The sequence below is a fragment of the Lepisosteus oculatus genome, chromosome 25, assembly GCF_040954835.1.
Source record: "Lepisosteus oculatus isolate fLepOcu1 chromosome 25, fLepOcu1.hap2, whole genome shotgun sequence".
Taxonomy (NCBI): domain Eukaryota; kingdom Metazoa; phylum Chordata; class Actinopteri; order Semionotiformes; family Lepisosteidae; genus Lepisosteus; species Lepisosteus oculatus.
In genome coordinates this window covers 3,209,281-3,230,445 of record NC_090720.1, presented here as the reverse complement: position 1 = coordinate 3,230,445, position 21,165 = coordinate 3,209,281, and the positions used below count along the sequence as shown (strand labels likewise).

The following is a 21,165-nucleotide window of genomic DNA, read 5'->3' as shown; positions in this document are numbered from 1 at the left end:
GTTCATCGAGATAATTTTTAGAAATAATACTACCATAAGTGAAAAAAAAACCTTCGCAAACAGGACTACAATACACGACTTGTTTTCTGTTGGTTTTGTTCTTGAACATGTTGCCCCAGACGGAAGGCAAAACAATGAAAATGCTGAAAAAGGTTTTGCGAGGCCTGCGTTTATGAAAGACGTTCAGTATCTCCTCTCCGATTCACCTGAGCGTTAAGTACTAGCAGCAAGCCCATCACTGTGCAGAACTGTGCCAAAGAGTTTATAATCCCAGTGATAGCCTTTTTATTCTTTGGGAAACACCTCATTCGGGAAGACAGTATCACCTGTTTTATCGTAGAAATTGGCCCATACATTGTTATACCCGTGAAATAAAAATAGATTAGAAAAAATGCAACCAAAAAAACATGATTTTGTAAGATTTAAAGAAAAAAATCCGATCGTGAGGCCGTTTGTACATTTTAATTCGACAGTTTGTTTCCACAAAATTAGAGTAATGGAAACTCCATTCCAACAGAAGATGGGATGGACATGACCGCGACTTGGTGTGTTACTGGTGTTTTCGACAATATGGAGCGTGTCAAGTATTTAACACATGCTACTGAAAAACACAGCAGGAAAACATGTTCAGGCAGAGGTCACCATCTTTAACAAATCTCCAGCAATCAAGTCACTGCGATAGTGTGCGGTCTTTAATGAAGCGTTGAGATAATTATAGACCTCGGCTAGATGCAGGCTTCTAAAGCAACATTCCCAACAACAGCGTGGCCGTGTGCGTGTTTTATCTTGATTTTTATTTCTTTGCTGATAGTAAATCTCACGTATCATGGTATAACCCTTTTTACGTCCTAGTTTGGGTGTCATTACAGTTTTTGCTATGTAGTATTATTAGTCCTCTTCAGAATAATTAAAAGGTTGCGTTAGTGTCTTGCACATTTCGAGATAGCAGCGCCTGCAATATTTGACTATAGTATTAACTCACGCAGTAGCGTGCTTATTCACGCAACTAGTATTTATGGTCCTGCGCTTCCGGTTCCGTTTGCTGGAGGGGTTAAAATGTTTCTTAGTTGCAATTAAATTGAGAAAATACCTTTCTTCACAAATCCAGAAACCCGAAATTCCCCCAAAATTGTGATAGTGTTTTAATTGTGCTTCCTTTGGCTTTTTCTTTTAAATAAAATCAATATGCTTCTTGTACTGAGCATTGGTTCGAATACAAAACAAAAAAGTTCATCTGATGACTTTTAAAACAATAAGGGCTTTATTTTTCCCAGTAGTAGATATATTTTTAGAGTTCTGTTTCCACGTGTTTTGACTGCCATAAAAGTCCAAGATCAACTAAAATTAAATCCAAAGTTTCCCTCCACTATTTGAGAAAAACAGATGCACATGTCATGTGGTGATTATGAAATGCTTTCTGTATTTACACTTTGGGAAAAAAAAAGATCTGAAATTTACAACTGGCAGGTGCATCAAGTTTTGATTTCTATGTGAAGTAAAGACTTGTTCTGTATTTATAAAATAGTATGTTCTCTATTCTGCTAACCTTATTAAAAACATCTCAAATGTAGGTGAGAGTGCTTTATATAAATCTTCCCCACGCTGACATATTCTCTATAATAAATCATGACTCTGCTAATGTTGTCATGTTTGCTGCCTCCAATACAAAGTCTGCCTTCTCACTGAATATTTATAGCACTCCAAATTATATCATTAACCTTTTCTTGTCTGCCCTTGTTGTAAAAGAGGCCATTGAGAGTCATTTCATTTTTAAATCATCAGGATTTGAAGGAAAGGAAAAAAAACTTCAGAGAACCTTTCACTCCTTTTGCTTTCCTAGTTTAACCATCCAAATTTAAGATAATATTCATCTTTAAATTGGCAGGGAGAGGGGGGGGTTTGGTATCGTGTTGGTTTAGTTCAGAAGCAGCTCATCTCTCCATTCAGTGGGGACTTTGTTTTTATCTGTACACAGTAGCAGAGCTAGTTGGGGCACGGTGACGTCATCGCCCTCCCTGCGCGTAGCAGGGACCTCAGCCACCTGGGCTGGGGGAGGTCTCCTTTAGCTCACTCGGCTGGTTCCCTGCTGCTTTAAGCCAGAGACCCGGGATCGCGCCCAGGTGTTGCGGGACGAACCGGCGGGGTGGATCGGTGAGGGCACGAGCCCACGCGGAACCGCGGTGGTCACAACCCCAGTAATAGTTTGTCGATGTCTGTAAAAATGAATATGGACTGCAGGTTCCCTCTGCCAGGCTGTGTATGAAGCCAGGCCTGTTTCATTTTGGATTCTAGTCACTTCAGCTTCAGAATTGCACTTCTCTGTTCCCCTGCAGCTCCAGCGAAAAACAAACGAAAAAAAAAACAGCTCTTCTTCCCCGCCCTGTCCCAGCCCATCTCCTTTAAACACTATTCAGAAAAAGACGGGTTCTGCGCCGCTGTTTCGGTTTGTATGCTAGAGATCTTGTCAGACAGGGTGTGATCCATGATCATCACTCCATCACTCCAACCCATCAATTATGACACAACAACAATTCCGAAGACTGAGATCGCTTGTGCACAATTGCCGAGGTCCAGCACAATCGACAAGCTGTATTAGTATTGAGATTACTCCCCAGTGATGCATTAAATGTTGAACCATGGTCCACGAGGCTGAAGTCCATTCTGATAGATGATTTCTTGTGGGTGGGATAATTATAGTCATTTTCTTTGCCAGCTTGATAACAGAGATCAGGAGAGAAGCTTGCCTACTACTTAAGCATACCATTGCCTGCACATTACAAGGTAGTGAGATTCACAGAAGAGTTCATATTATTTTAACAGAGTTCCACACGTTTCTAGTAACGATTTCCACTCCAAGTGCAAATATTTATTGGAGCTTTGTGGTTATATGTAGGGGTGATGATTTGATTACTTCACCCACAGCCTCGGCTTGACTAATAATAAAAAGGCTAAACCCATTTGTTGCGAAAATGTCCTGTAAGTTCTTTCCCCTTATCCCTCTCCTTCTCCTCACAATTGTAGCCCCTCTCTGTACATCAAGGGTCGATTTAACCTGGATGACCTAGTTTTGTTACTAAGGGTGGTTCCTGTAGTAGTCCACCTTGTTAAGGCTCATCTTGATAAATGTGCCATAGGTACAGCATTTAGAACTTTTACCATGTTTACCAGGTTTGCATACATTACACACTTAATAACATTTTCATTTTAGTTTGATTCTGGTTTTCTATTTCTTTAACATGTCTGCAGCGTGCTTTTCTCTACTGGCCCACAGGAATACCATGGATTTCTGTAATAATTCAACAGAAAACATTTATCACAGTGTATGGCATAGGCATAGGAAAGCACAGTTAAGCCTTGAGTGAGATCTTCAACAGCAGGTTTGATCCTTGACTACAGCTTTTTTTACCTTGCTATAAATCCCTGATGCTTTAGGTCTTCATCTCTTCAATCATCTCTTCAGAAATCGTGGTTCTGGCCCTGAATGATGTGACTTTTTTACAGGAAGTAATGTATAAGACCTATCAATTCTTTTTTTGACTGGAATGATTTCATCTTTATTCATGACTGCAAAATCAGGGATCTATATTTGTGGCACTGTAGCAGAGGGAGTGTACCCTTGGGCTTAGATTTCACAGTAATATTGAATCCAGTGCGAAACTGGAAAAAAAAGATCTGCGCTCTTCTTTGCGTCACTGGGTGTGGGAGTCTGTGGAGAAATTTCCACGTTGAGACCAATTTCTAGATCCCATTTCCATGGTTCGGTCCCAGAATCCCTTTAAAAAGCTGGAAATGGTTATTGCCAAGCTCGGGGGCAGCAGGCACTCCACACAATCAACAATGACGATTCCTCCACACAGCTCAAAAAAATGAGAAAACGATCCACGATAAATTTGCTTTCCAAGTAACTTGCAAACATTAGCTCTCTGCATGCATTGCTGGAAGTGTGCACACAGAGATACTTAAGGAAGTTTGATCTGCAGAGGCTCTCTGCAGAGAAAGCTCAGCCTGGAAATGACTCCATGCTGACTGGAGTAGGAGACAGAGCAGGGAACTGAGGAGTTGTTTACACCAGGTTTATCACAACATACACGCAAGTGCTGACAGATCCTGTAAATCTCTTATACAGTAACTTTCTTCTTATAGATCAGAGCTTTTTTATTGGCAATTCTGTATTGATTAATCCCTGCCCTTCTCCCTCCCCTCACTTCACAAACATAGTCAATGTTGGCACAAATGGTTGCATTTTGATGCTTTTTTTCTGACTGGTATGAACACAAAGCATATCAGCGGTATTGATGATGTTCTGTTGGTTTTGTGCTTGGGAGGTTCAAGTTTTATGCTTATTTCATTTCTAAATGTCAGAATTCCTGACTCATTCTTGCTTATGTCGACTGTGGAGACACAAGTTAGAATGCCTAATACATTAGCAAAACATAAATCAATATTAATATTGTCTGTATAGAAAAACAAAGGTCATTTATTTAGCTGGCAGATATCATTCATATTCTAATTTAATATTTTAATTTTAAATTTGAATTATTCATGTATGGAATCATTAATTTTGTGAGGGTTTTTTTTTTCTTTCAGGAGCTCCTGGTGCTGTCTACATGTAGTAACGTCTTGTAATTTTTAAAATACTGCTGCATGTCGTTGTAAGCGAAACCTTTAATTTTACCCCTGAAAGCCTCTTCCCAGCTAACAGATGAAAGCAAGTCTGCCATTAGCAGTTGCATTCATAACAATTTATACATTTTTAAATCACTGACCCTTTTTCTTTTTAATACAATCAAAGTCATTCCTTTTCAACAAGTTAACAGTGCCACCATGTGGGACTGTGTGAAAATTATTTTTTAAAGCTTTAACAATTCTGTTAGTGGGCCACCCCTGTCTGGGGTGCAGAGCATTTTGGAGTATGCTGGAGTATCTCTTACAATAACTGTTTAAATGGGCTGATTAAATGGTCTTATCTGACCATTAAGTAAATTGCTGTTGTCAAAACAAAATGAAAAAATGCATTAATTACCTTTAAAAAATATGCATCGTTCTGCTTTAACATTTGCATAAATTAATACCAGGACGCATTTAATGCAGACCAAACAGAATAGAGGCTTTCAATTGTGTCATTAAAAGTGCTACAATACACAAAAACATTAGCTTAGTGAGTGGATGTTCAGTTGTTTGGTCAAATTCTGATAATGATTCTGATTAGTTCCTTGACTTTAACTTGCCTGGCTGAGGAAATGAGGGCACTGAGCAGATACCAGTACCATCACATCCCCCCAGACGAATTCCCAAAACACAGACAGATTTTGAAGAGCTAAGAGCAAATAAGTTCAGCTGCAGTTTCGCTGGAACTGAGCAGAACGTGTGTGTATCAAACGAAAGCATATATACTGTATGATGTAGCCCTGGGCTTGATTCAGCCAGTGGGTTTGAGTGCAGTGCCTGAGAAGACCTGTATGCTGTGGATGACAAAACATGAGTCAGCAAACAGGTGGCAGTACTAGAGACCAGCAGCAGTAGCAGGACCAGCTAACTTGGATTGGATTGGATTGGATTGGATTGGATTGGATTGGATTGGTGAGGAACAGAGGATGCAGGAGAGTGTTGCCTCTTGCTGAATTTAGCTGGACAATAAGAACGGATTTCAAACTGACTCCTCCAAAAGAGAAGAAATATCAGTTAAATATGCATCTGGGGGCTTGGAGAGGCGAAAGAGTCAAAGGTCGATATGGACCAGTAATACGCCAGCAGAAAGGAACAGTACATGGGCAAGGGAACGCTGCAGCTGCAGCTGCCTAAGCTTGAGCTGCACTGCGTAGGAAGGACTGGGGAGAGGGGAGAGAAGAAACAACACAGGCTGGGGTCCTGGAGGGGGTGGGTTGGATAAAGGAAAGCGAAGGGGAGGGAAAGGAGAACAAAGTGGTAGAGGCTAGAGATAGAGAGAGAGAAGAGGGGCAGGACCGTTGTGGTGACACCACTGCAGCTGCTCAGAGTTTCTGGAAGACGTGCTGACATCAGAAGACCTGAAAGAAGAATGCAGATGCCATGGTGGGCACAGAGCTGCTTGTTTTCGGGGAAGCGTTGAGGCTGGAGAGCCGAGAGCTGTTCCAGTCAAGTTCCTCCACCGCCGGGTGCCACTGAAGAATAATGGAAAACTATGTGTACAGATGTACAAGTCCCTTCAGTCTCTTGTCAGCCTTTGTTGGTGGTGTTTGGGAGAGACTGGTTGGTGTTAATTTCACGAATCAGTGAATCCATGCTTGAGGATGCAGTTCAACAGGGAAACCAAAGACCATCTGGATGATGATGCAAACACAGTCACAGAGCCACCTGAACACTCCTCCCTCTCTGCACTGCAGGAGCAGAGGTCAGGAGAGAGATGACTGTTGCACGACTGTCGATTATTGGAATGGAGTCTCCTTGTGTGTCTGGATAGTCTGAGAATCTGATTTTCTATACATCCCTTATTGAAGAGGCCTGCATACAAAATCAGCCCACTATTGTAGAGCATAACCGGGACCTGCAAAGACGACTAAGCATACTCAGGAGGGTTACTCAGATCAATCTCCGCTGGACTCAGAAGCAACAGCAATGGCTATACAATAAACATGTTTATATCAGGAGACAATGTACTGGTTTTGCTCCAACATTAGCCTCTAAATTTTTGCCAATTTACAGTATATCCCCAAACGTATTACAAGTGGAACCCAAGTTTGAGTGTCTTGAATGAGCCAGACTAATTTGTAACATCGTTATTGCCCAAACAACTCCCTTTGAAAATGATAGGTGACAACACACTGCCACCCCATTACTAATGTCTATACAGGAAAGTATTTTTTCCTCTTAGAGAAATCTGTGTGGTTACTGACAAAACATGAGTGTAATTTCCTGTTGTTGCTAATGTATTGTCAGTGATGCCAGAGAAGCATTTCACCTAATGATGAAGTTCCAGTAATAAAGGTACTGTAAACTGACCACAAACCACCACTGACCAAGGGACTTACAGACAGAGAAAACACACAACATCTTGAAATAAATCATTTATATACGTTTTCTGTTAAGACCTGAAGGACATGAAGAGGTCTATAACATTTTGAGTTTTGAGATATAGTATATCCTTTGCCTGAATAGTCGAATAATATATATAAAAAAACGTATAGGACACCCTTACTGTTCCTGAGCTAATTGAAAGAGATAAATAACAGTGTACCTTTAAAAAGACAGATGGAGTGCTGTGCATTTTACACATGAAATAAAAAAGTCCACTGTCCTATAAGCATTATCATTTCTGTAACTAAGAAAAAGAAAATAGAAAGAAGCTGTTGACCATTAATGACGTCCTCTTTAAGGGCTTGGCTGAGGTACAGTAGCAGCTCCAGAATGCTTCTGGTAGTCCAAGGGAGGGGTTGACGTTCCCAATCCGAGATTATGGATGTTCAAACCTTGGGATTGCTGTGTGATGCTTTCTTTCTCAGACTGGTGTGCTTCTATTCTGTCGCAGCACTCCTTTCCCACAAACAATCACGAGGATAGTGTAGACATCAATGAGGATCATTACTATGTTCTTGCAGGTGAAGTAGATTATTGTGTCGTCGTATACCCCCAGCTTAGTTATCAGGTAAAGTCGATAGACGAGGAAAGGCGCATCCTGCATGACCACATTGATCAGCAAACCTAAGATCTTGTTGCAGCCCTCTTCCACCGAGTGGTCTCGGACTCTCTTAAGCAAATGTTTTGGGGCTGGATGGGTTACTGGAAGTTGGATTTTTGTTATGACTAGGGGGAACTGCATGAGGGCCAGGCTAAAGAGGCTAAGCCCGATTACAAGTAGCTTGTAGTGGGACCGCACTTCCTTGTCCTTGAAGACCTCAGATAATTCCAGAATGTCAGCCCCCAGACTCAGGAAATTTGTGAGGATATTAGACAGGTCATCCCGGGACATTTCACCTTTCGGCATGATCCAGCGTCCCAGAACCAGAACGAATGGTAAGGTCTGTCGCAGGTGCAGAATCTGCTCCTGTTTTATTCAAGCACATTGGTCACAATTAAAACCATCCCTCATCTCACATCTCAGAAAACAATACATTTCAGCTTTCAGAGAACAGAAAATCAGACAGTACCTTTCCTTGTTTTTTAAGTTTGTCAGACGATATGAGGTGTTATACCTTGAGTATTAACTACCGTGGCTGCTGTAAATGGCAAAACTGTGATTCACTGTGTATTAATGTATTGCCATAAGGGTGTCACAATCGGCATCCCTCCTCTTAAAGGGTGCTCTGACAATTTCGTATTTTAGGTCTCAACACTGGGAGATGGACACCTACCAGCGGGTCCAGGAGAGACCCGACGACATAAACTTTATCATGGCAACCTGACCATCTGAGTCCGGGGCTCGGAGCACCTGGCCTCGTTATCCTACTTTTTTTCCTTGCCCTTGTTCCGGATTTTAACTGTTTTGTTTCTTCTTGGTTGGAACCCCCTGGTTTTGGACTTTGGACTGCGCCTCGGATTCCCCCTTTTGGACTGCCTGAACTTGTTTGCCATCGCCACGCCCCCAGAGCACCAGATCACTGTAGTCACACCCCCCTGTCTGTCAACCCGTTCTGATCCTCTTCGTCTCCTCCCCTGATGTCCTTCTTCACTTACTTCTGGATTATACCATCTGCATAGGGTCCTGAACTAAAACTTCGCGGGAGCCTGGACCAGCTCCCATTACAAAGGGGCCTGCTGGGAAATGGTCAGCGTACTGTATTGCTCCACGATCTGGAAGGGAGTGAGGAAACACTAGGAAAAAGTCATGCAGGAGAGGGTATGGAGACAGGGAGAGTGAATCCGGGGCGAACAATCCATAAGAAAATCCAAACGGGTAATCCAAGACAGAAGGTAAAGTCCAAGGCCAGGGGATCCATCCAGGGAATAAAACCATAAACCGTGTTGAGAACGGCGGGGCGGGGAATCAGGAACAAAAGGTTAAAACCATAACGGAGCCAGACGCAGCAGGACCCCGGGCTCTCACGAAGCGGAATTCAATGAGGACTGACGTCTTGTCTGGCTTTTAAGGTGGAACGGAAATAAGAAACAGGTGCAGGTAATGGGGCAGAAGAAGGAAGGGCTTGAGCGCCCTTAAGAGGAGGAGTAGCGATCGTGACAGAGAGATCTCAATCTAGGGAAGAAAGGGGGGACTATACCATGGCCTGATAAACAGTACCTCTAGACATGAACCAATGACTAATTAATTAATCATCACAAGTTCTACATACGTTCCAAATGTAATTGTAAAGGACCCTTTCTCTGACAGGACAGTATAAAATATGACATATGACATGACTTTTGATACCTACATGTTTTTCTTTGCCATACATCTCTGTTGTTGTGTTGGATGATGAGTATGACTGCAGCGTCTGCAGCTCCAGTATCCAAATTGAAGGAATGACAGTACACAGGTATAAGAACACCATTGGAGAGAACCTAGAGACAGATTCAGACACATCAGTACCATACAAAAGATGTTCTAGAGTAAGTCTACTTTAATTTATGATCTTTGCCTCATAAATTTGTTTGTGCAAATCCACGTTTTAGGATCAGAACATTATTAAAGGAGTGCCCTGACTTTATAAGAAGAAATCATGCAAGAGTTGAAAAGATTGAACGAAATCTTGGCCTCAGACCATAATCTCTGCTCATGCTGAATGTTATTGCAGCACTTTACTGATTACAGTACATACAGTATGCAAATTCCAGGAGAAGACCTTCAAAACAATCTTACTCTGTGCCATGTCACTGAAGAGAAGTCTCATCGTCAAACAGTAATCATGCTTTCTTTATAAAGGTTCTCTTGCTTGTTACTGGTAGGCTATGTATGCTCTACTCCAAAGTAATTTAAGTTTTTGGTGCAAATTCTAATAATGATGAAACGAGCCAACTAATATACTGTAAAGTGATAGCATGCTTAACAATGGGGCATTAGCTCGCCCAGATGAGGATAAGCTAGTGAACCAGGGAGTTGCTGCAAGCGTGAAGCTGGAAAAGAGGGAGGGGTGATAGAATCGATGTGTGCAGTGTTGTGAACAGCCAGTTACTTAGAAGAGCGGAGGTGTGAGATTTAGAATTTACATCCTCCCGAATTTCTGTTAAATCAGAGCATTTTGTATGGTGTATGTCCTGATGAAAGCTTATGACAATCATTTAATTTTGGAGCAGAGAGTGTGCCTCCAATTGATTTCGCCACTTTTACCAAATATTTGTGGACAGCTCCTCAATAACGTTTGTGTGTTCTCTTTCTTGTTTCGTGTAGACAGCTTACACTGTCACAATGACAAAAATGAATGTGTGTCAATGCCTTGCTTTAAAAACTCATGTACAGAAATTGCACTTTAAGGGTAAAAACATGGGACAATCATCAAAGTAGCTACATCACCTTTAATATAAGGTGTTTCTCTAGTGTTCTGTTTTTATTTAAAATGTATCAAGCACACAAAATTCATGTACAAATGGAAACGGTATGGATGTTTAAAAAGCTACATATGTGGTTTGTACAAAGTTTTCCAGAGGATTTGGAAATGCAACAAATGAAGTGCAAACTTATTCTTTGGAAAGAGCAAGAGAGTAAGGAATAAAAAAGAAGCAGACATTTAAAATCATTACCATTTCCACCATCCGTGGGTTGTAAACTTCCAAGTCACTATCATTTCTACCACCAGGAATAAAACGCCGAGCAGCAGTACCCAATAAAAAGGGTCTCTTTTCACTGAGACCACGCACCACACCAGCATCCCCCCATGGACAGCAAATAAAGTGCGACTCAGGATGTCCAGAAAGGTTGTCCAGATGGTCTGTCCACACATCATTTCAGATGTTCCAGAAGATAGGTCCTGTTTTCTAAACAGTAAGAACTTTGTTATTTTCTACAGCATAGTATATTTAGTTCAAGTGCCTCATACCCACACCCAGGTCACAGGCAGCAGATGGGCATGTAGGATCCAAGCACACGCTTGTGATGTGACCTTTTACTTCTGACCCAAACCTGCACTGGGGTTGGATGCACACAAAATAGTGACATCACATTCTTATTCCCTTGAGTCATTCAGGGCCTGCCCCGCAGCCAGTGCCTGAAGCTAAACTTTCTTATCTGTTAGTTTACAAGTCTATGTTCTCTGTTTACAGAACACCGCCAATGTCACAATTATGAAGCAAAGCTTCCAAATTGAAAGGAGTAGGTGAAATGTTAATGGTGGCACAAAGCGTGCCTCAGTATGCTGCTATGTATAACAATTGACGTTATATATTTACGAAGATCCTCAGCAAAAGTACATTTCAGCGATATGAAACCACAGCAATGGTACAGTATGTTAAAATCATATAAAAGGTAAAAAATATACAGTAGTTCTGTAATAGATTTGTTATGTTAAACATCTGCATCTCATCTTTTTATATATTGAAATGGAAATTCATATCTGCACATAATGAAATGTATATAATAATTTGTAGACATGTTTTAGGATTATCAAAGTAAAGAGAACTGACTCCAAGCATTTCTTAATACAGAGGCCTACAAGTCCAGCGTTTGAATATCACAGTCCTGTAAGTTTTTACCAGCGACTGAGAGAGGTTATTGCCAGGTTATAGAGACGGTTACGGAAAGCTAAGGTTACGGTTCGTGTGGAAATCCCCTGGCCACGCTACCCAATAAAAGGGAGCTCTTCCTCAAACACATATTATGATTACGACACACTCCTTCTTCTAGGAAAACAAAAGTGAAACTTTTTGAAGTTGGCACTGCAGTGTCAGTATACACGAATATATGGTTTCTCACATAGTTTCAAGCAGAGGTACGAGCGGGGATGATTCAAAATGATTCTAATACTGATGTGTAGTTACATGTATATGAGTAATAATAAAGTAATTAACATGGATAATCTAAGAGTCAAAAGTTAAACTAATACCAGTAATCATTCATGGCAATTTCAGTATAACTGATTAGAATAAAATGACTAGAAGTATATGACTGTCCAAAGTATTTGTTTTGTATACATGTATTTGTTATCATTCATTCCAGCTACTCATTATGGTGTCTAAACTGCAGCCTTTTGTAGCATTACTTATAATTGATGAAAACTTAATCTGTTAGGATACGCCGTGCTAGAAGTATAATTTGAATATACTTGAACATCCAGGTCATTCAGTTCTGCTTTTAAGCTTTCATTATGTTTGATTTGCAGAAAGCACAGTGCTGCAAGGAGAAAGAAAGCAAACTGGAATTCGGTGACTTGGATCATGACTCTCGGCCCTTCTCTGTTGTGTTCAGAACTTTCTAGCCCATTTTTTACACCATTTCATGAAAGAGCAAAAGCACAGCGACATGTCTTTTTGCCCTATTCAAAGATAACTATAGGAATACAAATAATAAAGATGGCATATCAATGAGTCCACGGTTTAAATAATAGTGATCTACAAAGATCGACTTACAAGGTGTTGTCCTGTGGAGTAGTATCTCTGTTCTGCAGACCGCTGGCAGGATAGGCACTTTTACAACCCCACAGTCAAGAGCGATTCTTCTGTGCACCTCAACACCGACAGACATCAGTGGGCAAGTGCTTGTCAAGACAAGTGCAGGCCTTCTTGTCCACCCACAAATCTGTGTTCCTCTCCACCCAGCTCGCTTCAAAGAGCTCCAACAGCAGCTTGCATGTTTATTTCCCCTTTTCCTTTGTGGTTGCAAGGCGTGGTTTACACTTCATTTTTCTTTCAATTATTTATTTTTTTTTCTGAGTGGAAGAAATGAATAGGCACTGGTAAGTCTTTCATTTCATTTAGTCTTTTATTCTGCCCTTAACATCCTTCCGCTGCCTGGGTGCGTGTAAGCAGAATCTTTTGTTCAATGCCATTCTGAGGAAGTGAATTTACAAATTGTGCCTTTTTATGAAAAGGTTGGGCTCTCACTGTTTGTGGAGAAGCCAAGGACAGCAGAGTGAAGCTGGTCAGCTTTATTGTGGCACTGGGAGCCCATAGTCCCACTATACAGTATGTCATGTAAAAAGTGTTCTCAACAAAATTAAGAATTATTATAGGGCTTTATAAGGAGATCCTCGCAGGGGTGTGTGCAGAGTTATTTAGTTCGGATGGGAAGAATTGAGATACAAATACATTATTCTGCGCAGTTGCATGCAAACAGTTGGAGTTCGTGTAAAAGCAATTCAGGGAGGTTCAACTGCAGAAAAACAAAAGGCTTCCTCTTCAAGGCCACCCTCACTCCTCCAGGAGCTCTGCTTCTGCCCAGAGCATTCCAAATGTTGTTGCTTGGCAACGAGATAGTGGCCCACTTCTTCAGCCCATATCTCCCCAGCACACCATGAAGTGTCTCACTCACAGACCCGTCTCCTGATCACAAGCCTGTCTCTCCCTCCTACCTCCCCAGACCTGTCTCTCTCTGAGCCTTGTCTTTCTCTATGAGCCCCACAAACCTTCACTGCCATTATGTTCTTTGAGATTATGCTCATTCTCTTGAACATTAGCATGTTGTTTTTATCTTTACCACGTCTTTCACATCTTTAAATGTCTTATTTGTGAACTCATGACCTGAAGAATCCAATTCCACTGTGCCCAGTTCTTTACTTCAGACTGACAAATGTCGTTGTGAAATCAGTATTTCATTGTTCTAATTTAGTAAGTGTGAATTTGAAAGCATATTCTTTCTTATCAGCAAAAAGTTGATGTACTTAATGGGGAAGCTGTGTCAGGGTACATTACTACAGATACAGATCTGCCAGCCTGTATAAGATTGATAAGACAACTGACTGGCGTAAGTTACAGTTGGCAACTGTAGTCAGTAGAATAACATCTATCCAATTTTCCAGCAACTCTCTGGCTGTGTATGACTTAACTGGTGTGTTGTGATGATGTAAGGTAATCTCTGTTGCTATTGGCTGTGGTGACACCAGAACTAGGGCTGCGAAACCAGACAGTCAGTACCATCGGAATATGTCATGCATGAAGAATGGTAAACCAAAAGTGCAGCATGAATGCAGTAAGCGTTGCAACTGTTTAAAAGACAGGAAGCTCACTTCCGGAGTAATATCACAGCTTAGTCGCGCTAATAACTAATAACTAATAGCTTGTTCTTTACACGCCCCCCTGCCTATCATGCTGAGCATAATCTCTGTCATTTGAGATTATACAGCATTTTTGTATGATCTGGTTTCAAAATTAGTAAAAGAAAAAAAAAGGAGAAATGTGATAGTGCAAGAAAAAGGAGAAATATGATAGTTAATCATCCACACTATTGTTTTCTTTTGCTTCCGTGATGGAAGATTACCAATTTGTTTTCCTTTACAAGTACTCCAGCACCGCTGTGATGTGTCAACCCTGCTACTGGGCTTGTTTCAAATCTGTATTTTACACGAGAAGACAAGAAAGGTTTCACATGAGCGGAGACCCATCTTGTTCGCTTGGTCTCTAGCAGCTGAGTGATCTGAGGATCTCATCCAATCATTTCTTGAAAGATCCAATGGAATCAATTTCAATAACATGGCTGTTCAGCTTGTTAGAGAAACCCACACCCCTGTGAAAGAAGCGCTTATTCTTCTGTTCTTGGTCCTACATGTGTCACCTTCCAGTTTTCATGTGTGCCCCAAGACCAGTGATATGTCTGTTTTGAATAGCTGAAGTCTCCTACAGTCTGTCTGTGTACACTGTTTGAACCAAGAATTAATCTAGTGGCTCACCTTTAAATACCCTCTAGGGCAGAAGTATCATTGTTGTAACATGGTGACCATGGTGACTGTGTAAATATAAAAAGAGCACCAAAGTGATTTGTTAAATGACTGCCCTTTTTGTTCACGGAGATCCATTCAGGGGTAATACCGAACTCAGTAGAAGAGAACAGTGCCCCAGTGCAAAAGGTGTGAGATAAAAGTGTTCTAATCCAACTGACCAAATCCCCTATGAAGTTCAGGGGGTTTCAAGGGAACAGATAAAAACAAGCATTTATTGTACATACAGGTATGTAAAAAATACAAATAGAAAATACAAAAAAGAACACATTTCAGCCCAAAAAAGTCTTCCATTCTGGGTCCAGTCCTGGCTTTCATCACCTGTCTGTCTGGCAGGTGACTGGTTTCCTCAGGTTTTGTTAAGCGCTCCAGTGTCCTCCACAGTCCCATGCAGGTTAGTGTGGCTGGCTATTCTGAGTGATCTCACAGGGTCTCATCCCTATGAGAATGGTTACTGACTTCAGCTCATATCTGCTCCACTCTGTGAATGGACTGGGCTTGATGTCCCACTCAAGAGCCCCCGATTTCTAACAAGAAGCTTTGCTCTTACTTGCTCAGTTAGAGAATAACCCTTGGTGACTGTGTCTCAGCGTGCTAGCAATATATTACAACATGTACTTGCACAACACAGTATCAGACTAAGATAATGCCAGGTTAACGTAAAAAGCCATAACCAGAACAGATTGCATTCTCAATGAGCATATTAACAATTAACAATAAGAATTCAAATGTTGCATTCAGTTTTTCTTTGCAATTGTACAGTGAACACCCATCTCCCACTCTCCAGCGGTCATGTCTGAAAATCCCAACCTATATAATAATAATAATAATTGCTTACTCTTATATAGTGCTTTTCTGGACAGTCCAATCAAAGCGCTTTACAGGTAACGGGGACTCCCCTCCGCCACCACCAATATGTAGCCCCCGCCTGGATGATGCGACGGCAGCCATGGTGCACCAGGACGCTCACCACACATCAGCTATTAATGGGGAGGAGAGCAGAGTAATGAAGCCAATTCTTAGAGGTGGATTATTAGGAGGCCATGATTGGCAACGGCCAATGAGAAATTTGGCCAGGACACCAGGGTTACACCTGTGTTCTATTTTTGATGCTCTGAATCCCAGTTCTCTGCCTCCGGGTCATGACGTGCCTCCCTGCTTGAAGATGTGGAGTGAAAAACTGAGACGCCCACAGAGATCTTACTGCACTGGACTACAATGATGCGGTAGATTTCTATGAGGACGATGAGGATGTTCTTGCAGGTGAAGAAGATCATGGACTGGTTGAGCACGCCCTCCTGGACGATCAGGTATAGCCGGTAGATGAGAAAGGGGCCGTCCTGCATCCCTACTGTGACCAGCAAACTCCAGACCTCACTGGAACAGCAACTGCCCACCGCCTCATCTGGCCTGGAGTCTGGGTCTTCAAGATGACACTGGGAAGGGCTGGTTTGGGTTAGGACCAAGGGAAACTGCATGAGGGCCCAGGTGAAGAGACTGAGCCCTGTGACAAGAATGCTGAGGTTGTTCTCTACCTCTTTCTCCTTGAAGATTTCAAATATGTCCAGGATGTCAGCTCCCAGCCCTACGTAGACCATGAGGAGCTGGGAGAGCTGATCCCGGGACAAGTCTCCCTTCGGCATGAGCCAGCGGCCAAGAACCAACACGATCAGCATGGTCTGCTCCAGCCCCAGCACCCAATTCTGTGGCTCTAGCTGTGACAGCTCCTGTGTCATTCAAAACATGGGACACATTGAAAAACACCCCTCATTTCAAAGCTGGGCTGGATCCTTTTCCAGGTTTATTTTTTTTAAATACAGGAAATGCAAAAAACTTAACTTTCATTGTCTGTTATATTGTTTCACTCTCATCTGGTACCTGTTAATTGCATTCTCAGTATGGCCAGTGGTTATCTGTTTAAGGGGATGACTTTCAATTAATTCTTTTTTTTTCTATAAATAGTTCACAATAAATTACCCTGATCTTAGATTGTAAATTATTGTCTCTCTATTCCATTCTGTTCTAATGAATTGGAACATTTATTAAACAGTAGTTAATTATCAGATAATTATTGACTCAGAGACCGGATGGTTCATGCGTTTTGAGCATGGCATTGATACTGCCATGAATGCCAATGAGGAAAAGCATTTAATAGCCCATCACATTACATGTCTCCCTTTCACTTATGACCTGTAATGAGCCTGCACACACAGTGCACACATCAGTACTTTCCAGCAGGGATATTAGCTTCGAACTGCAAATTATACATGGATGTCAAACATGATAAGCTAGATTGGTCATTTAACAGGTTGTTATAAAGATGGTTACAGGATATGTGCTTTAATACGCTAAGATCTGAGCATTTGAATGAACAGGCTTTGAAAAGGTCAGGGCTATTCATCACATCCAAAAAGTGTGTAGGAATTAGTGGGATGAGGAGGGGCAGATTGCAAGTCAGTTATGCAAGGAAGATCAAAATAAAAGGAACCAGATATCCAGATTAGAAGGGGAAAGTCTTACTTTATTTCTATAGTATATTCTGTAACAGCCACTTTACCTTTATATTTTATATCACCCAGGTAATTTGTATATTCTACATGACATTATTATATACAACTAATGTAGCTTATATTACTTGTTGGCATGATTGAGGTAAGGAGAATTTTGTTAAAGAGGACTGTATAAAAGATGGCACGTGGCCTACATGTATGCTTCTCATACCCACCAGTGGTATTGGTATGCTGGCAGGCAGGTATGGATCACTCCCAAGAGAGGTGTTGACTGACATCCTGGACTGCATCAGGCTGAGTTCAAGATACCATATGGAAGGAATGGCAGTGCTTAGGTACAAAAACACCATTGGTGAGAACCTAAAGACAGACACAGGTCAGTTCTTAGCTCCATTGAATGCAGCATGTTCTAGATTTTAAAAAAATAAGTGTTCTCATTCAGTATGCAAATCCCTCTTAAAAGAATTGAATTCTTTAAAAAGGAATGCCAAAGCGATGGAAGAGGCCCGAGGTGATTGTGCTCCTTCTACTCAGCTGTGTAGGAGTGAACTTGATGGAGAATTATTCATCAATGTAAAGGAATACAGACCTGCTCTAATATCACATGGTATCCACTTATCAGAGGCTTATTGTGGGGTAACTCTTTTGCAGGCTGTGTGTTAACGCAGTGCTTCATGCATATGGATATTCTTGGAGAGTCTGTCCAAAATAGCTTTTGGTTGTCCTAAAGGCAGCAAACCTCTGACAGCCAAAACATGTTGAAGTGTTTAAACAGTTACTACAGACTATAATGGTGCTGTCGCTTGTAGCTGGTAAGCAGCTTATCTTGTCATGCTAGCGGGGAAAAGGCTTGAGCATGGTAATGATGCATTTCCTTTAACTGATATACAATATTCCACAAAGGAATTGTGCATGTGCACAAAAAGCATTAATAAAAATAACAATATAATCAGCAGCTTGCTACAATCACTGAGGTAGCTCACTGATACTAACCTGAAGTGTTAATGATAGGTCATTTTTTGCTTTTTGTGTTTTTATTTTTTATAAAAGTAGTTTGGGATTAAGAAAACCATTACTACACATCTGATTATGATGAAAAGGTTTCTGTATGTGTTTACAGTTTTTGGTATTAAATTCACCACTGAAACATCTTCTGAACTACGTCCTGTACTGTTAACCCCAAGATCTTGCTGCAGAGCTGTTTTTCCTGTTACTTATTGGAAATGCTTTCATGTCACTTCAGATTGTTACAGCTCAAAATGTGCCCTCCGCCTTCTTCGCTCTAGTCTCCTCCCTCGTGAGACGAAGGCTTGCAGTAAGTGTCAGTGCAGATCCACACGGAAGCCTTTACCATTTCCACTCCCCGCTCCTTGTGAACTTCAATGTGACCCCCATCTCTACACCCAGGAGAGCGACGCCCAACAGCAGGAGCCAGTAGACAGGATCCCCTTTGACCGTGACCACGCGCCACACTGTCAGAACGCCATGCACAGCGAACAGCAAGCGGCTCAGTGTGGCCAGCAGGACGTTCAGGAACTTGCACATCTCTGCCGAGGTCCCAAGGCCACGTCTCCTGTAGAGTAACGTGTTTTTCATTATATCCATAGTATCTCATAGCACTTCAGTCATCGCTACAGACGTCTGGACTTTCATAGCTCAGGCCTAAACAACCCATACTCAGTGGCGGAGATTCTGTACTCTTATGACCCATTTAATATTAACAATTGATTGCAGTTACTGTATGTAGCACCCTAAAGGATCTCAGAGCACTTTTTGTACAGGTGGGGACCCACAACATCCACCACTGAAGTACAGCCCCACCGAGGCGATTTATAGCAACTATTATGAATAGGCAACCCCACAACACAGCAATGGAGAAGTGAGGAATTGCTTCACCTAATGAATCAAGGCTGAATTTTAGTTTGGCCAGCAAATATTGTTTGTTAAGCTTTACTTGTAATTTTTACTACTAGGATGCTGGCACGATGTTTTAATGACTTTGAAAATTTGAAATCAAGAATTTAAGACACAGAAAACACAAAACATGTATTAAGAGAGGTTTGGGGGAGAGGACACCAATCTTGTATTTAACATTCTTTAATTCACATTGATCAGTACTTTCAAAACCACGATCACAACAACCCAAGGAGAACATTCTATAACCATCTAATATGAAGTGTCATAGTAGCTGATCAATTAGATGATCAATCACATTTAACAATCAAACCGCATTAACTGAATGAGACAAGGTGAGCCTCATCAATTACATCAGACATATCAGAATGAACTGGTAATGGAAAACAAAATGGTTTTCAGTAGTTTGGCTAATGTAATTAATTGTAATTGATGCAAACAAAATGACACGTCTATTGAAATATATTTAATGTTTCAGTGTTGGACATTAACTCACTGAATTAAATACTCCCTTAAGTAATGTCCATCCTGGCCATAAGGTGACAAAACCCCCTTCTCTTGCGAAGAATGAATCAGGGTGCTGCAGCAAGAGTGAAGATGGGGTGGAGGGAGGGGGACTGGAAGGGGTTTAGCAGCAAAAATATTTATACAGAAGAGAGGGAAAGTGCAAGATTTACAATTTCATCTGCTCCTGAACTTCTGTTTTACAACTCCATAAAAAGTCAAGATAGGTTTCAAAATGAAGAAGGAAAAACACAGAGTGTAATAGAATAGTAAACAATTCAAAGAACTCTAAAAGAACAGAATAATGGAAAACGTCTAGGATATGGCCAACCGGTCAACACAGGCATTTGTTCACTTGCCTAAAACTTTAAGCTGTTTGACCAAATAACGGTTTCATTTCTATCTGGAAAGAAAACAATGCTTTAGATAAAAATTACATAATTTAGGAAGTGTAAAGAAACAAGAACACGAATGTGATTTCTTAGTTTGGGGAAGAGAACTTGTTAATTATGATCCAACACAATGGATGATGGGATAAGATGGATCTGTGTGTGTTATCAACTTTTTATTTCATTGTAGTTTAAAGTCTGATCCCACTACCATGAACAAAACAGCCAAAAACTGCTTTTCAAGAACATTTACGCTGTAGTGAATATTCAAATCCAATATTCTGATATACAATTTTCAAAGCATAGAAATGCAACACTGTTTGCAGTTTGTAAGAACATAGCCATAATTGGGTGTCAACAACAATTCCTTTACCCTATAATTGTCAGATTGAATGTATCTTTATTAACTTAAAAGTGAACTCTAGATATTCTATACACCCCATTCCTTTAGTTTTTATATGTTTTGTTCTTGAAACAAATATTTAATATGCTGAAATCAAGCTTTTTTTCTACATTGCTTCAGGGTTTAATTGAAGGAGACTTGTGCTTTAAAGAAATCTCATTTTTTTAATCTTGATACCTTATTATAATGCTTTGTTGTGGTTGCATGTGTAATAGGATTTGCAAAAGAACTTCATCATTTGAAACGCATGACACTATTTTCTAGCCTTATAAAAATAAAGACCCTTTACTCTCACATACTGTAAAAGCAGTGCCCCACAGATTGTAAATTCACTTACCAAATGCTTGGATGTTCCCTTCACAACTACAAGTTGCAGCTCCTTGTTTCCTAATTAGGTTCTTCCCACAGTGATAGATCTGTTCAGTTTCGCCTGCAGAAACTGTTTCGTCCAGCTTTAGTTCATCATTGTAACAAAGACAGCATGCCAACCCCCATTCTTTCAATGTGGTTGCCGAGCTCGCAGCTTTTAAAGATTACTGTTAAGGGGGGGGGTGGACAAACTTTAACTGCATGGAAGGGTGTATACACTGTTATAAAGGTTAATGCAAAGTTGAAAAGATATGGTCAGGGATGGACATGATAAACTCCTCAAATCTGGACCTCCTCTGTCTGAA

The 21,165-nt window shown here is 41.0% G+C and overlaps 2 protein-coding genes across 4 annotated transcripts; both read right to left on the bottom strand.

Moving 5' to 3' along the window:
• Positions 1 to 7,030: 7,030 nt before the first annotated feature.
• On the bottom strand, positions 7,031 to 12,866 carry LOC107075524 (transmembrane protein 26-like). Its single transcript, XM_015336899.2, has 4 exons — positions 12,469 to 12,866; positions 10,648 to 10,881; positions 9,345 to 9,471; positions 7,031 to 8,020 (listed from the first exon to the last, which is right to left on the bottom strand). Exons 2-4 carry the CDS (start codon positions 10,848 to 10,850, stop codon positions 7,475 to 7,477), a joined length of 876 nt encoding a protein of 291 aa, XP_015192385.1. The 5' UTR covers positions 10,851 to 10,881; positions 12,469 to 12,866; the 3' UTR covers positions 7,031 to 7,474.
• A 2,100-nt stretch (positions 12,867 to 14,966) lies between these two features.
• Positions 14,967 to 21,085, bottom strand: LOC102691449 (transmembrane protein 26-like). 3 transcript variants are annotated; one of them, XM_015336953.2, is made up of 4 exons: positions 20,829 to 21,085; positions 18,633 to 18,854; positions 17,497 to 17,611; positions 14,967 to 16,498 (listed from the first exon to the last, which is right to left on the bottom strand). In XM_015336953.2, the coding sequence occupies exons 2-4, from the start codon at positions 18,824 to 18,826 to the stop codon at positions 15,872 to 15,874; spliced, it is 936 nt and encodes a 311-aa protein (XP_015192439.2). In that variant the 5' UTR covers positions 18,827 to 18,854; positions 20,829 to 21,085; the 3' UTR covers positions 14,967 to 15,871. The 3 variants fall into 3 exon arrangements, with proteins under 3 accessions (XP_015192439.2, XP_006642138.3, XP_015192440.2); XM_006642075.3 differs by having other exon boundaries at positions 17,497 to 17,641; positions 20,829 to 21,084; XM_015336954.2 differs by having other exon boundaries at positions 17,497 to 17,575; positions 20,829 to 21,084.
• Positions 21,086 to 21,165: the final 80 nt, after the last annotated feature.

What these genes read in the sequence shown, in the direction of transcription:
- LOC107075524 (XM_015336899.2), bottom strand. Translation starts at nt 10,850, where the DNA reads ATGATGTGTGGACAGACCATCTGGACAACCTTTCTGGACATCCTGAGT. An exon ending in ACCCACGGATGGTGGAAATG is followed by an intron (nt 9,472 to 10,647) that starts GTAATGATTTTA and finishes ATCTGTCTCTAG; the next exon opens with GTTCTCTCCAATGGTGTTCT. An exon ending in TGTATGGCAAAGAAAAACAT is followed by an intron (nt 8,021 to 9,344) that starts GTAGGTATCAAA and finishes TGAATAAAACAG; the next exon opens with GAGCAGATTCTGCACCTGCG.
- LOC102691449 (XM_006642075.3), bottom strand. Translation starts at nt 18,826, where the DNA reads ATGTGCAAGTTCCTGAACGTCCTGCTGGCCACACTGAGCCGCTTGCTG. An exon ending in AGGAGCGGGGAGTGGAAATG is followed by an intron (nt 17,642 to 18,632) that starts GTAAAGGCTTCC and finishes GTCTGTCTTTAG; the next exon opens with GTTCTCACCAATGGTGTTTT. An exon ending in CCAGCATACCAATACCACTG is followed by an intron (nt 16,499 to 17,496) that starts GTGGGTATGAGA and finishes TGAATGACACAG; the next exon opens with GAGCTGTCACAGCTAGAGCC.